The sequence below is a fragment of the Littorina saxatilis genome, linkage group LG6 (assembly GCF_037325665.1).
Source record: "Littorina saxatilis isolate snail1 linkage group LG6, US_GU_Lsax_2.0, whole genome shotgun sequence".
Taxonomy (NCBI): domain Eukaryota; kingdom Metazoa; phylum Mollusca; class Gastropoda; order Littorinimorpha; family Littorinidae; genus Littorina; species Littorina saxatilis.
In genome coordinates, this window is record NC_090250.1 from 30,832,047 (window position 1) to 30,848,608 (window position 16,562).

Here is a 16,562-nt window from a genome sequence, read left to right on the forward strand (position 1 = left end):
TATTGATTTCCCACAAAACCGCTTGCTTCCTCTTACATCGGCCACTTCCGCAAGAAGGTATGGAAATCAAGATAGGAGTCGAAAAATCCTTCGAATCCAAATTATTTCTCAACTAATAAATGGTTTTAAAGCCCTGTATATATTTCCTTGAGTCTGTTACGTCGATTCCACCCAATATTATTTGTATATCTTGCATAGTGTGAATTAGATTAATGGTTGAAGTGGACATGCTGACCAGTAAAATGTAAACACAATCCTCACATCACAGTTTTCTAACACGAGTCAGAAGAACATTTGAGGCAGTAGAGGGATAATAGGTGTACAATGAGTGTCGTTGATTTTAATCAACCAAATTGACATGCTACAAACAGAATCGTCCAGCTACTATAGTGTAATAATCTCAGAAGATTGATCATCATCAATGTTGGTGATCAGCTTCGAGTTTGACGTTGAGACTGATAATTTTTACTCGGTATTTATTCCTGTAAAAGTTGAAGACAGCAGATTCACAGTGTGATAGATTTGATAGTCTTCATCGTCATTTTCTTTCATTGAGAATTATTATTTTTCAGAAAATGGCTCCCAACCGTCGACGCGAGAACAAGAAGACCGTCACCAATGAGGTGATCACTAAAGAGTGCACCATCAACTTGCACAAACGCATCCATGGAATGTAAGTAACATTTTGTCTATCAGTGTCATAAAAGGGTCAGTATAACTCTTGACCATTGTGTTCCGCTTTTGGGTCTTCCTTCAAACATCAACTATACACTCACAGTCACACACAGCTACACACACACTCGGATACATAACCAGGCAGTGCCTGAGTGTATAAAAGTTTCTGAAGTCCAAGGACTTTTTCTTCTTTTTGATATGCACTAGAGCTGGTTGAGATTAACTAGCCTCAGTAGCCTGCTGATAAAACCCACACAGATTAGGTGCATAATAATAGTTTATTTACTTTTCACCTCAACTATCTAGATAGTTGTTTTTTGTATCACCTGTTATTTCAACGTCAAATCCCAAATGCGGCGACATGTTAGGTCTTTTCTTTTTATCAACGTCAAATCCAAAACGCGGCAGAATAATGGATAAGACAATTGTGGACTACATCAGGGATGTTGACACAAATTCATACCTATAGGACATATGTCCTGAGCTCTTCGGCATCAATAGGAGTACCGGCACGGTTGGCCTAGTGGTAAGGCGTCCGCCCCGTGATCGGGAGGTCGTGGGTTCGAACCCCGGCCGGGTCATACCTAAGACTTTAAAATTGGCAATCTAGTGGCTGCTCCGCCTGGCGTCTGGCATTATGGGGTTAGTGCTAGGACTGGTTGGTCCGGTGTCAGAATAATGTGACTGGGTGAGACATGAAGCCTGTGCTGCGACTTCTGTCTTGTGTGTGGCGCACGTTATATGTCAAAGCAGCACCGCCCTGATATGGCCCTTCGTGGTCGGCTGGGCGTAAAGCAAACAAACAAAAATCAATAGGAGTTAGGACATTTGACTGCTTTCAGAAATTTTAATAGGACATTATAATTTTGTGCAAAACACAAAATTATGATCACACACACACATGTCAATATATGCACCAACATTGTGTGCATATATTGTTTTATTACTTTTGTTTCAAACAGGACACACACAAAAAAGAAACAAACTAAAAAGCAACCAAAAACTTCAGCACTCTTACTTTGATTGGTACACTTCTTCTTCTTCTTCAGCGTTCGACGATGGCTGTGTCTAGATTCTTTGGCCCGTGATGTTGACAAAGTGGGCTGTGATTGGCACACAAACTGCATAATTTCCCGACGAGCTTTTTCTTGACATATTCAACAAAACCTATATAGATGATCTCTTTGCTGTCAAATTCTAACCAACTAGTACTAAACAGGGTCAGCCATTAATAGTTAACCTTATTAAAAGACTGTCTGTGCGAATGTCCTGTTGTACCGACACGTACATCTTCAAGTCACGAAACTTTACTTTCCGTGATTGTGGAGGTTTTGACTGTCATTGGCGCTGTCATTTTCCGGAATTATGCTATTGCTAGCCGTGTTTTCCCATGTTCTTGGCCCTAATGTAGCACACAATGCCGTTGAAACGCCAAACGTGTTCAGCTTTTTTGTTTGTTTGGCAGGCTTTAGCTTTTTTCGGTGGCATAATTCAGTGCCGTGCGCTTCAACTCTAACCGAAAGCAAATTAAAGCATACGCGAGCCTTGGTCAGTTGGAGTTGTCTCCCATACTCCTAACTTTAGTGCTGTAGACGGATGTACGCAAACAGCTCATACCGCAAACGGTTCGTAAAACGCAAGATCTGCACTGCACAACTTCAGTGCACCTGTACGCGAGAACACTTGGTCACTTTTTGAAGATTATTATCATGAAAGAAAAATGATCAAATAACACGCTGTCCGAAGGAATGGAGTTCTTATCGGACAATGACAGCGCTCAGTTGAAAACTATAGGACATCTGACCGCCATGCGGCTAAGTGAATCGGACATTTGAGCCTTTTAATCGGCCGATGTCCGACGCCGAACGACATCCCTGCTACATAAAAGATAAAGACATGTTTTCGAGTTCAATGTAGAGAAAGTGTGAAAATGGAAAAAGAAATAATGGGACTTGGACTAAGTGACAAGTCAGTAAGTTAGAGAAGGGAACAGAATGGCCAACACTGGTATAGTGGTAGAACAGTATACTGCACACAGATGTGCTAACACGTACAGTAAGGCATTCTGTGATTCACCGCTTCGACTGCATTCTTTTTAGTGTTCATTTTTGGCTCACGTAAGTGTAGCCTATGCGATCGTAACTTTGTCTGTCTGTGCGTGCGTATGTGCGTGCGTGCGTGTGTATGTCTGTGGTAGAAACTCTAACATTTGAAGACGTCACATTACATTGACGTCACATTATGACGTAAGAGGGTTAGACGTCACGCGAAGGAAGTACTGAAAGTCTCGGTCATTATTATTTTGAGCGCGCCGAGACTAGTTGGCAGTCGTGTCCCTGTAAGTAGGCTACATGCAGACAGACAGATCTAGATCTAGTGTCTCGCTTTCTTGCACAGTTTCACTTATGCTCTTTCTGGGTGTGTGCCGGTGTGTGTGTGTGTGTGTGTGTGTGACGGAGTGATTGAGTTTGTGTTACTGTTTGTCGATTTCTTACGTGAGCCTTGATGGCTTCGCCTCTTGTTACCAACTGTTATCTATCCGATCACTGAGATCAGTGTTAACTTTGTTTAGTTTAGTGATGGTGGGTCAGCGGAAAGAAATAAAGGTATTTGCATCAAGTGCTACTGTTAGTCATACATGTACAGTTACATTATCATAACAATTCATTACACTGTATATCACGTGCCGTCTTTCCATACCATCCTGAAGACGGCAGTTACATGCCGAAATATTGAATTAAACTTACCTAACCTGGTTACTGGTGTGTTTTCTTTTTATTTAAATGTACAGTTACTGTGTTGTTCTCACTCTGTCTCGGGCCTCAGCAGGCCTGGAAATGATACGACGACGTCCTTTTCTAATTGTGTAAGAAAAGAGCCTCCATGTGCCCTTAAAAATGCTTAAAACGCAACATTTTCCCGTCAGTATGCCCAAACCACTTTTACTCATTCCCAGGCCTGCTCAGTCTTAAATCATTGTCACATGCTTTTTGATCCCATGCATTGTTCTGTACCCTGACCAGTAGACCGTCAGATAGTTTTGACATGTTGGTGGTCTTTAGACTGAACAGTTTTGTATTAATATTTTTTGTAGCTTGGAATGTGGACATTACAAATTTCATTCCCCGTTCAACTGACCTACTACTCTCCTTTTAGTCTGGGAACAACACTGCAGTTACTGATTAGGTTTGCAGTTTTTCTTGTCATATTGTTAACATTAATGTTTATGTGTTGCTGTGAACAGTGGCTTCAAGAAGAGGGCCCCTCGTGCCATCAAGGAGATCCGCAAGTTTGCCGAGAAGATGATGGGCACCCCTGACGTCAGAGTGGACATCCGTCTCAACAAGCACCTCTGGTCCCAGGGCATCAGGTACGAACACCACTTTTCATTTGAACAAATAATCCCGACTCAAAAATGAGCCTTAACCTTGCATAATACTTGCATAACATTCTTCCCATCATGCCATACTCCAGTAGTGAACGAGGTTAGCGAGACGGTGAGGCCTGTCAAACAATGACATAAATGTGAACAATTCCCCAAAAAACATACCAAGGGCAAAAAACAAGCAGATGGCTTAAAACGGTGCAGTGCATGTTTGTGCTGAGGGCTGATCTTATGCTGCTTTAAAGTCACATGAGGTTCCTTGTGTCCGCCAGGTATTTGATCAATTCATTGTCCAGCTGTCCACAAAATGTAGGATTCTTGAGTCAAAATCCAGATTTTGAAAAAATTTGGTCAGGGGAGACAATCTGAGGCCCAACATGTCTTATTTGAAAGAGGGCAGAGGCGCGTCCTGATTGTAAGATGGAAATAAAAAACCATTCATGTTTCAAAAATGCTTTGAGTTGCAGAGAAGCACTATACAAATATTCCATTCTAATTATTATGGACAGGACAAAACATTCACAAGTACTAATTGTCTTCCCAGTGGACTGACATACAGATAATGTTGAGACAAAATGAAGTTGATGGCATGTCGTACGCACATACAATTAAAATTTAAACAACAGTAAAAAGAAGAGGGTCACAGTCAAGCAGTAATCCATAACAGATAGACTGCTCATGTTCCAAAATCAAGAAAGAAGAGGGGAAGACTTGTTATTGGAGCTAAAATAAAGTTAATAACTTAGTAATTGTTATCCTTGGCTGTTGGTTTCACCACTTTTTCATTTTAAATCAATAATAAGATATTAGAAGGCAGACAATAGAGTTGTGCCTTTTTGTTTTTTTAGTAAGTTGCTAAATTTATGCCTCGGACTTCTGTAGGAAAATAACAAAGATTTTGTTTGTTTTCAGACACGTTCCCTACAGGGTGCGCGTTCGCCTGGCTCGTAAGCGTAACGAGGATGAGGACTCTGTGCACCGCCTGTACACTCTGGTCACATACGTCCCCTGCGCTGACTACAAAGGTGAGAGAGAGTCGCCCACACTGGTTTTCCCTCCCTAAATAGCCCTGTGAAAAGGACGTCAGATTATGATAGGAGTGATCATTTGATGTTCAATCATTGTGGGCACGATCTTCCATCAAGGATTTGCCCAAATGTGGCATAAGATCAGGATATGATTTGACGCTCCCATCCTGCCTTTTGCAAATGTACACGGAACTGACAGGGATTGGCTTGGGAATCGGTCATCGGTCTTTTTGCCATGCTAAATTCGGAAAAGACCGACACACATAGGTCTCAATCCGTCAATTGACCGATAGACATGCTGCAGTCAGTCTTATTTTGGTGAAAATTGTGATCGAAAGGATTCGCAGCAGGACTTGGTGAGCAGGCGATTGTAACTCGGGCCCGATAGTCGCTTCTTCATCCCAGCCTCAGCGTGTGTATCTCCCGACTTGGTCGACACTTTACCCTTTTCTTCCTCTTCATGTAAGACCATTGGAAAATAAACAAGAAAATGAAGAATTGAAATTAAATGTCCTCTCATTTGTACATTGTAAACAACTTTCAGAAGTTTCTCCTCACTGCCGTAATGCACAATTGCGGCAGTCCCGTGGCGGAAGGAACGGTTTTTTTTCTTGACCGATTGGTTTGTAAAATGACTGATTGATTCATGGCTGAGTCAGTCAATGGACCTCTAGTGAACAAAACCCAAGCCAATCTCTAAACTGAACCCATTTAGTATAGCCATTACAGGGATCGCGCTAGGATTTTTCAAATTGCGTACGGCTTACGCAATGTCGGCCAAAAAACGCGTAAAGCAGAACCGATTTTGCGTCACACTATAACACGGTTAAATCATGTCAAAAGCACGCATTTTACTCACCTATTTCCGGCGCTCACATCTGCTCTGGAATTCGCGGCGATGTGCGAAAAAACGGGGACAACTTTCGCTGCATGCCGTTTTGAATGAATCAAAGACAGGCTTGAACTGAAAGCATGGCCTAGATTTGGCGCCACACGCCCAGTGCATTTTGGGTGTATGTTCTGTTTCAGAAAACCGACCGGCGTTGCTTTGCGTCGCTTGCGACACTCTTATGCCGAGAGGACGTCACCTCATTTTGTTTGATCCAAAACAGACTTTAGATTTGAACTCGTGCGCTTGTGTTATTGTTGATCCAGAACAGACTAAAGATTCTAAACTCGCGCGCGTGTGCTATAGTCTGATTCAGTATTGGTATGTGCTGCTGAGCATGCCGTTTTGAATAGAAGTTGTTTTGCGTACGCGTTACGCATAAGCGCCGGGAACATGCGTGGGCGGATTTTAAAACGCGTCAAATACGCAAAAAAAACATGCGTTAACGCGATCCCTGCATTAGCTTTCATCTTCAGATATTTGAAGGCAGAAACAATAAATCCCCCCGCGGGTTAGGGGGAAGAATTTACCCGATGCTCCCCAGCATGTCGTAAGAGGCGACTAACGGATTCTGTTTCTCCTTTTACCCTTGTTAAGTGTTTCTTGTATTGAATATAGTCAATTTTTGTGAAGATTTTAGTCAAGCAGTATGTAAGAAATGTTAAGTCCTTTGTACTGGAAACTTGCATTCTCCCAGTAAGGTAATATATTGTACTACGTTGCAAGCCCCTGGAGCAAATTTTTGATTAGTGCTTTTGTGAACAAGAAACAATTGACAAGTGGCTCTATCCTATCTCCCCCCCTTTCCCCGTCGCGATATAACCTTCGTGGTTGAAAACGACGTTAAACACCAAATAAAGAAATAAAGAAACAATAAAAGGTAGTGCATGTTTGCGCAGAAAAGATGAGCAGTCGTACTGGGTATTTTTACCTGCCAAGAATGTGTTCTCTCTCTTTTTCTTCCTCTCTCTCCATCCCTCTCTCTATCTTTCAAAATAGTGATCATATTGTAATAGTGGTTTTCTTTTCTGTTGCAGGCAAGCAGACCTTGAACGTAGACAATGAGTAAATGTGGAAATAAATGGTTGATAAGTGTACAGTACTCTTGTGTTACATTGTTTTTCGTGTGTGGACATGTGAGGTATGCCTTGGCTAAGAATGAATCTTGTCAGTCATTTTCTCTCAATTTCTGTCTTTGCTCTTTCTGCCCAAGATTTTTTGCAGGTCTATGTCTGTGTGAGTTAATGTACAAACGTGTTGCCATAAATAATGCACCTTCAAAGCAGACCTGACGAACGTGTGAAGGGAAGACTAGATTGTGTATACCATTGTATGTGTGCATGGGAGTGTGTCAAGCGAAGATAATAATAATCCTGTCCTGTCTAGCTCCCCATCATTTTCTCATCCAGAAAAAAGTGATTAGGCTAATCAAGCTACGCACAAAAATACACAAGCAAGCAAACAAAAATCAAGCGCTAGTCCAACGGGATTTTTATTTTTGTATGGTTTGTGGCTAATGCGAAACCCAGTGATATGCCATTTTAAGCAGGAGTTGCTTCCCTTCACCTTAATGTCAAACGACAAGGTGGTTTACAACACATATTGGACATCAAAATTCAATATTTACATAGAAAAAATGTCGGGCAATAACACATCAAAATATACAGCTCCCACATAAATAATAGATTTAAAATTAATCTGAACTACACAAATAATGAGAAAATGATAGCAATGCTGGTGAGGTAAACATTTGGTAACGGAAGTTTTTGTTTATTCTGAGGATGACAAAAAGTTGTCGACTTGTATTTTAACATCAACTAGTGGTGGTTACAAACTTAGCAAATGTTCAAGGTTAAGGGAGAATCTCGAAGTAGGGGCATCTTGAACTGGTAGTGCTTCGTTGTTCTACCCGCTCATTATGATAACAGCGTTAGAGAAATCTGAGAATTTCTCGGTTGTTTTATTAGCAAGAAATGAAAGGATTGGTCAGTTTTTATGTGTAGTGTTATAACACGATGAACTACGCATGTCAGCAAAGTATTTGTTCACCGTCTGTCAGATTTTCAGAGTAACATGGGGAGAATGCAAACATACGTAAGAGAAAAATGGCATAGTTTCCCGATGTTATTTTTCCAATACCCTGGAAAAACGTGAGGCTTTGCAGAACGGTAACCTACTTTATGATCAATACCCATGAGCAAACTTTTATTGACATCATACCAACTAAAATAAACCCCAAAATTACTAAGTGATCATGCAAGGACAGCAAAAAGACGAACTCCGGAAATAACTCTCTCGGGTTTGTATGGGTTGTGAAAGAGTGAATACTCTTGCTTTCATTAAAGCTGTGGTCTATTTATGACTTTCCGGGGCTACGAGGTTGAAAAGATAGGGAAACAATCATGTACAGAATTCTGTACAGCAAACGCTACCCGAAACCCCACCTATACGGCGTGTATGACCTTGAGAGCTTCAGTCAACGCTTGAATTTTGCAGGGATAACATCCGGTTTGCTCTCTCAAGACTGATCGTATTTTATCTTCAAGAGAGATCAAGGGGAAAAAAAACCGCCCCGGCGAAGATTCGAACTCTCGACCTCGAGACTTCGTGTCTCGTGTCCTAACCACTAGGCTACTGCGCCAATTGAGAAAAAGAAGGAAAAACATTGATAGGGGAAGGGCTCCTAATATGGACCATTTTTTGTTTCATGCTAATAACTAGCTTGTTTTCTTGCGAAGAAGTTTCATTTTGTGTTTGGTAGTCCTTCTCTCTTAGGTTAACCGTGAGGCCTAATCTGAGTGAAATCGCTGTGATAGATATTCAGCCAAAATTAAATACAGAAAAAAATCACAAATGGTCCATATTAGGAGCCTGGGCGCCTAATATGGACCAGTGAAGCGGCCTTCACGAATCACTGTAAAAAGCCCCCTTTACTTCAAAATAACATGATACAACTTAGTGTACAAGTCAAACTAATTAAAATATGCTTTAGATTTATCTGTTTCGGGATGATGAGAGCATTATTTGAAGCACACAGGGAAACTAAAGAAGCTTATCAAAAACAGAGTGAAAAATAAGTGAAATTATCAACTTCCACGAAAAGAAGACTTTTTGTTATAATTTTCTTTAAATCTCGAGGGCTAGTTATAGGTTATTTCCAGCAAGCTTTTTACTGAATTAATGAAAATAGCCTTTAGCTTTTATTTTCTTCGATTTGTTGAAGGTGGTCCATATTAGGGGACTCGCACATACTTTGACATTTTGCTATTATTTTTTGTTTGCAGTAGAAACTCGGGGTCAACACTGCTAAAATGTAACAAATACGGTCTTAGCTGTCATATGTAGCAGTTTTTGTGTGATAAAAGCTTTGGCTGTGGACAGAAACGAGTCCGTTTTAGGCGGCAAATTTAGAGTGAACGCTACCAAAAGTGAAAAAAACGGTTTTGAGAATTGTGTTTCTGCAACTGTTTTGACATGTGCAAGTTATCCAGAGAGGGTAAATACAGCGAATAAAACTTTTTTGAGCGCTCTAGCGCCGTTAGTTTGTCAGAACACTGCGGAGGTGGTCCATATTAGGAGCCGGTCCATATTAGAAGCCCTTCCCCTATGAATTCATGTTATGTTATTCTTGAAGCAGCATGATTTATATCTCTATCCGCCCGTTGTTCAGAAGTGATTGCATGTTACTGTTGTATAACTATTTCTTAGATGTCTGGTTTCAACTGCACAGAGCTTTGGAGAGATTCAATTACTGTTCTTGTCATTTTCTTGCATGTTGTAAATAGAGATATCGCAGCTATTTGCATGGCGCGAATGTCGTGTAGCATGACGGTGTAAACATGTACTGCGATTCCGTGAAACATGTTTGCAAATAAAGGCAAATTTTAATGTCAATTTTTACGTTTTTGCAACGCATGATTGGTAATTCAAGCGTAGAATGATATGAAATTATCAATTTTTTATCTGTAACAACACTGGTGAAGTGGCCTAGCGGTTAAGACATCGGCCCCAACATTTCGAGGCCCCGAGGCCTTAAGTTCGAATCCCTGCCAAGTCGGTTTATTTTTTCTGCTCGATCCTTCTTGACAATTATGCTCAGCTCTGAGAGAGCAAACCGGATGTTACCACTGCCAAATTCAAGCGTTGACTGAAGCTCTCAAGGTCATACACGCCGTGTAGGTGGGGTTTCGGGTAGTGTTTGCTGTACAGAAATCTGTACATGATTGTGTCCCTATTTTTGAGTCACTTGAGAAAAAGTGACTCTATGTAATCGGTCAGTGTTAGTCTGTCCGGCCGGCCGGCCGGCCGTCCGGCCGGCCGTCCGTAGACACCACCTTAACGTTGGACTTTTCTCGGAAACTATCAAAGCGATCGGGCTCATATTTTGTTTAGTCGTGACCTCCAATGACCTCTACACTTTAACGATGGTTTCGTTGACCTTTGACCTTTTTCAAGGTCACAGGTCAGCGTCAAAGGAAAAATTAGACATTTTATATCTTTGACAAACTTTTCTCGGAAACTATCAAAGCGATCGGGCTCATATTTTGTTTAGTCGTGACCTCCAATGACCTCTACACTTTAACGATGGTTTCGTTGACCTTTGACCTTTTTCAAGGTCACAGGTCAGCGTCAAAGGAAAAATTAGACATTTTATATCTTTGACAAAGTTCATCGGATGTGATTGAAACTTTGTAGGATTATTCTTTACATCAAAGTATTTACATCTGTAGCCTTTTACGAACGTTATCAGAAAAACAAGGGAGATAACTAGCCTTTTCTGTTCGGCAACACACAACTTAACGTTGGGCTTTTCTCTGAAACTATAAAAGTGACCGGGCTCAAATTTTATGTGAACGTGACTCATTGTGTTGTGAATAGCAATTTCTTCCTGTCCATCTGATGCCTCATATAATATTCAGAACTGCGAAAGTGACTCGATCGAGCGTTTGCTCTTCTTGTTCAACCTCGTAGCCCCCGAAAGTCATAAATAGACCACAGCTTTAAGGCAAACTTTCCACACGTGCTTCAGACACACTGGCCTATAATGTCTCTTGGGAAAGTTTTCCTCAATCAAAGCAAAATTAGTATTCACTCTTTCACAACCCGGCAATACAAACACTGCGACAGTTATTTCCGAACATCGCCTTTTCCAGTGGCATACATTACATTCATTTTGTCAAGCAAGCATAAGACATTGAACCAGATAACTAAAATCATGTAAACCGTTGGGCGCCTGTCCCGAATAGCTAATCGAAGATCGGTCGTGTCGATTGTCAGTGTGATTGTTTCCGATTCGTGCGGAGAGGCTTTTAGGTACGTGTCTTTCACACCATTGTCCTATCTCTCCCACTGGCCATGCTTTGGCAATGGCTACGAGTGTTTGCTTAGAGATAGAAACTGTATGAACTTATCTTACGCTTGTCTGATAAAACCGAGCGTTTGATTCAAGTGTCCAAGTGTCTGGTATTGCCATGGAGGCGAAGAAAAGGAACAGATTTGAGTTTGTATGCCTTATTTGGCATTGCAACCTGCAAAGAGGAGAGTGAGGAGACAAATAATTTATTTGTCTTCACTGATTATCATTGGGTGATAGATGTGGTAGATACTGAGCTGCCTGAATGGCCTATGCATTGACGTACGACTGAGCAGCCTGCAACGAACTGATCAAGTAAGCTGGCATATAAGATCGAGCTTGTTCAAACTCATTTAAATTGCAATTTGAATTATCTAATTGTGTCGACACCCGTCTTACTATTCAAAATTAACTCTCTCCGTCTCTGTCTTCCTCTCTTTCTAGTTTCTATGCATGTCTGTCCTTCCTGCAAATCCATTCGGAAATCTGTTCAGTGTTGGTTTCTGTAACACTGACGATGTAGCTACCATCAGTTTCAAGTTTTGTTGTTTTTATAGAGTTCAGTTCTTGTAATTGAATGCTTTTTACATTTAGTCAAGTTTTGACTAAATGTTTTAACATAGAGGGGGAATCGAGACGAGGGTCGTGGTGTATGTGTGTGTCTGTCTGTCTGTTTGTGCGTGTGTGTGTGTAGAGCGATTCAGACTAAACTACTGGACCGGTCTTCATGAAACTTGACATGAGAGTTCCTGAAAATGATATCTCCGGACTTTTTTTTCATTTTTTCGATAAATACCTTTGATGACGTCATATCCGGCTTTTTGTAAAAGTTGAGGTGGCCCTGTCACACCCTCATTTTTCAATCAACTTGATTGAAATTTTGGCAAAGCAATCTTCGACGAAGGCCGGACTTTGGTATAGCGTTTCAGCTTCTTGGCTTAAAAACTAATGAACACAAACAGACGGCCAGCGTGGACGACATGCTCAGTCAACGAACTAGAGTGGCCCTCGCTAGAAGAACGCAGGAAAGAGGCCAGGCTCTCCATGCTGAAGAAGATCACATCGGGATCCGCACATGTGAGGTGCGAGGAGCTACACCTACTCGCCCCAAGGGCTAGAAGAGGAGTCCCCACAGAGAGACAGCAATTTAAGCGGATCCCAGCGAGAACAAACTACAGCGGAAAGAACAGCTTCCTCCCAAGAACAATCAGGGACTGGAACGAGACCCCTTCATCCCTCCTCCTCTCACACCCCCAGGCCCCAGACTCCTGTACTGCGCAGGAGTCGAGTTCCTGCATTGTGCAGGAACTCCCCAGCCCCCAGTAGATTATAGCTAGGGTTTTTTTTTTTTTTTTTTTTTTTTTCACTCTTTGGAATCTGCAACCCTCCACAATGTGACATAATGGTCAGCCAAAATGACCGTGGTCACAATATGGAAGAAGAAGAAGAATGGGTTTGGTCATTAAAAATCGGAAACTTGTAATTAAAATTATTATTTTATTAAACGATCCAAAAATAATTTCATCTTGTAATGTTCTTCGTCATTTTCTGATTCCAAAAACATATACATATGTTATATTTGGATTACAAACAAGCTCTGAAAATTAAAAATATGCATATTATGATTAAAATTAATAATTGTCCGAAATCGATTTAAAAACAATTTCATCTTATTCCTTGTCGGTCCCTGATTCCAAAAACATGCATATAAGATATGTTTGGATTAAAAACAAACTCAGTAAGCTAAAAAGAATAGACATACAGAAAAGCGTGTTATCCTGTTGTTATTTCGCCTTACGCGACTTGTTTATCCTGTCAGAAGCACACACACACACACACACCGGCCGGGCACACACACACACCGGGAACACACATACACAAAGGCAAGAAAAAAATCTTAGAAACAGAGCAAACACATTTTATCATAAAACAATTTCTTTTGGAAACATGATGCATTACGCGTATATTCGATTCTCAAAATGATTTTTCAATCAAAGTACTAAGAAGGAAGACCCTAGATTGTGGAAGTCAAGATTATAACCTGACACCAATCTTTCACGAACAATCGGTTCTTTTCCAATGTTCAGCCAGGCAATCACGCACTAAAATAATACAAACATTCACGCATAATTGCGCTTTCTTATCGCCGCGGTTCTTCTCCAAACTCACCTGTATTACCTTTCCGCAGCACCTCTATCTTTCTCCAAACATCGTATTATTTTTGAAGAGAATTAGCATTTTTTGGTGTGCAGTGTGGCGAGACAAATGCCTATGTTGTCTAATATAGGTCTATGGTTGTGTGGAGGCGGGGTTCAAAGTAAAGGCGGACATGGACTTTCCCCTCCCTTTAGTCTCAAAGCGGAGTACGTTTATCTGTGATTGGTACTATGGCGTCAACAGGCACTTGGTACTAGACGTTTTCCTGACCCAAAGTCACCACCATCACCACCCCCACCCCCCCCCCCCCCCCGCCACCACTCCAACCCGTACCCCTCCCACAAGTTAAAAAAAAAAAGTTGCCACCGATTTCTCTCCTTCTGTTTGTTGTATCTATTTCAGCTTGAACATGACAGTACCAGCAGAGGGTTTTTTTCTTCTTCATTTATCGCCCGTTGTCTAGTCTGTACAAGCATTTGATCAATTTGATATTATTCTAACCTCGTTTGCTGTGGCAGTGGCGACTGAAAGAACGGGAAATAAACGTTCTTCTGTGTTTTCATTTTTGACGCTGATCCGGCAATGAAAGAAAATGTTTGATGGTGTGTAATTAATTACTCGGGGACCACCATTATCAAAAGTCACTAATGTTGACTCAGATACGAGCCAGTGATTCCACATTCATCTTTAGGCAAGAGTTTCATCATCAAACTTTCCATAACGATTTTGTCGTTTATTTGATTGTTTTTGTTGTTGTAGTGAACAAAATCACACCGTTTGGAGGTATAGCTTATGTTCATATCCTTTAACAAATTCATGAAAGCACGCACATTGAGACTGTGTGAAAACTGACACAATGATGTAGGTCTAATTGAAATTCTGGGTGCTTTTGCGTCCAATGTGTGTGGCGAAGGTTAAGGCCATTTCCGGCTAAAGATGTTCCAAGCACCTGTGATCGCAGGTAAATGAGACAGCAATAATCATTGAAGCCCTGTGCTGGCGGGGGGTCGGAGGGTTCCAGTATACACGTCACGGTCTGCCGCTACCATCAGAGATTTGTGTCTGGTGTCAGGGGGGAATAAGGCTATTGTCTGGCTTTGTCTGGAAGCGTTGCCTATGATTGTTGTCACACACGTGGTTAGTGGTCGTGTGCTGCTAGCGCTTACAGGCGGGACTGTCACCGTAAGACGAGCGTTGTTGATTTTGGGTAGGTACTGTCACCCGTGGTGTAAAGAGTCAGTCGACGATCCGGACTTCCACTTTCACGGAGAATGTTGACCAAAAGGCGAGCCAGTGATTCCACATATTATGTGCGAATGACAAGGTTTCTCCTTCAATCGTTAAGACATTGCGGTGTCACCACTGAATAAGCTTTGGCCTGCTGGTTTTAAAATTAAAATAAAAAGTGAGTGTTTGTAGTTTGTCTGCCATCGTAGCAGTGCCGACTTGACTGCTGTCGTCAACGTCGTGTTCAGCGGTGGTTGTCGCTCTCTGGTGCCGAGGGCTGAATTCTTTTACAGCAAACTGCAAAGGGTATACATCAAATTGGTGTACTGTATTCTTCAACTCTGGACAATGTCTTGGTATGCTGGTTGAATTTTTGAAGGTAAGTGTTTTTGTGTGTGTGTGGGGGGAACGTCCCACTAGTCCGAGGGTTCACTAGTCCGAGGGTTTACTATAGACGCTTGATTTTCCAGTTCGTCCCACTAGTCCGAGGGTTCACTAGTCCAAGGGTTCACTAGTCCGAGGGTTCACTATAGACGCTTGATTTTTCAGTTATTATACCGCCCCTTAAAAGGCGGTATATAGGTTTCACTGTGTCTGTCTGTCTGTGTGTGTGTGTGTCTGTCTCTGTGTGTGTGTGTGTGTGTGTGTGTGTGTGTGTGTGTCTGTCTGTCTGTCTGTCTGTCTGTCTGTCTGTCTGTCTGTCTGTCCGCAAATAGATATCCGATGTTTGAGAACCGATTTCAATGAAATTATGTGTGAGGCTGTAGTAAAACCCAGGCTCGATCCTCTCCATAATTCAGGTCGGTGGGATAACTAATTGACCCTCACGGGCAAAAGGAAACCCGAGGTGCTATATAATATGACTAAAAACTGTAGGCAGTTCGATCACGTAATTGTCCAGTCGGGGCGGTATCCTGATAAATTTGATATCCTTTCTTCAGTCAAAATATAAATAACTAAGTTTCTTGGGGGAAATAGTCTGAGATTTCTTCAGTCAAATATAAAACACCACATTATCTTTTTGAATGAAAACAACTCAGTGTTTTTATGAGAATATTCTTCGATTTGGTTCCCACAGTAGTGAAAAACACACGCACGGCCACGCACATCCACGCACACATACACACACAAAATAAAAACAAATCAAATTGAATATCCTTTGTTCAAGCGTCTATAGTGAACCCTCGGACTAGTGAACCCTCGGACTAGTGAACCCTCGGACTAGTGGACCCTCGGACTAGTGAACCCTCGGACTAGTGGACCCTCTGACTAGTGAACCCTCGGACTAGTGAACCCCTCTCGTGTGTGTGTGTGTGTGTGTGTGTGTGTGTGTGTGTGTGTGTGTGTGTGTGTGTGTGTGTGTGTGTGTGTTCAATTGTGTTTAAAAAACCAAACCCAACTAAACTGGCATTGCGAATGTAGCTAATTTTATAGTAGGAAGGAGGGGGGGGGGGGGGGAGCCCAGAAAAGAGGTATTTTCGTCGTTTGTACGCCAAATCTGATGGTTCATTTGAAGATTGCTCATGACGGCTGATGTTTGAAGGACTGGAGCCATCAACATGTGTTTAGTTCACACTGATTATCAACTCTACACGTACATTTCTCTTTGATTAACGAAAGTTCTATACAGGTTGAGTACATGGACGAAAACTGAAGTGTCAGTTGTACCGCATGTGTAACGTGTCATCACAGTATGACACGCACGTATCAGACGGCAACATGCCACAGTTACCTTGGAGGCCTTGACAAATTAAATCCACAACCTGACTTATCTGCCAGATGCGCTGATCATTATTTTGTGGTGTGGTCTGTGAACTGGGCTCAGTGCGAGGTGTGAGACCGAGAAAC

The 16,562-nt window shown here is 41.7% G+C and overlaps 2 protein-coding genes across 3 annotated transcripts in view; both read left to right on the forward strand.

Annotated features, from left to right (window-relative positions):
- On the forward strand, positions 1-7,079 carry LOC138968982 (uncharacterized). The gene is made up of 5 exons (XM_070341664.1): positions 1-57; positions 573-673; positions 3,920-4,045; positions 4,973-5,085; positions 7,015-7,079. Exons 2-5 carry the CDS (start codon positions 576-578, stop codon positions 7,044-7,046), a joined length of 369 nt encoding a protein of 122 aa, XP_070197765.1. The 5' UTR covers positions 1-57; positions 573-575; the 3' UTR covers positions 7,047-7,079.
- Positions 7,080-11,275: 4,196 nt separating this feature from the next.
- The window catches only part of LOC138968998 (uncharacterized), a 71,880-nt gene continuing 66,593 nt past the window's right edge, over positions 11,276-16,562 (forward strand). Inside the window, exon 1 of one of the 2 annotated variants that reach the window (XM_070341687.1) lies at positions 11,276-11,645. The gene's annotated coding sequence lies outside the window, so the exon portion shown is untranslated. Of the gene's footprint in view, positions 11,646-14,526; positions 15,094-16,562 lie in introns of those variants that run through there. The other variant, XM_070341688.1, reaches the window with a different exon arrangement.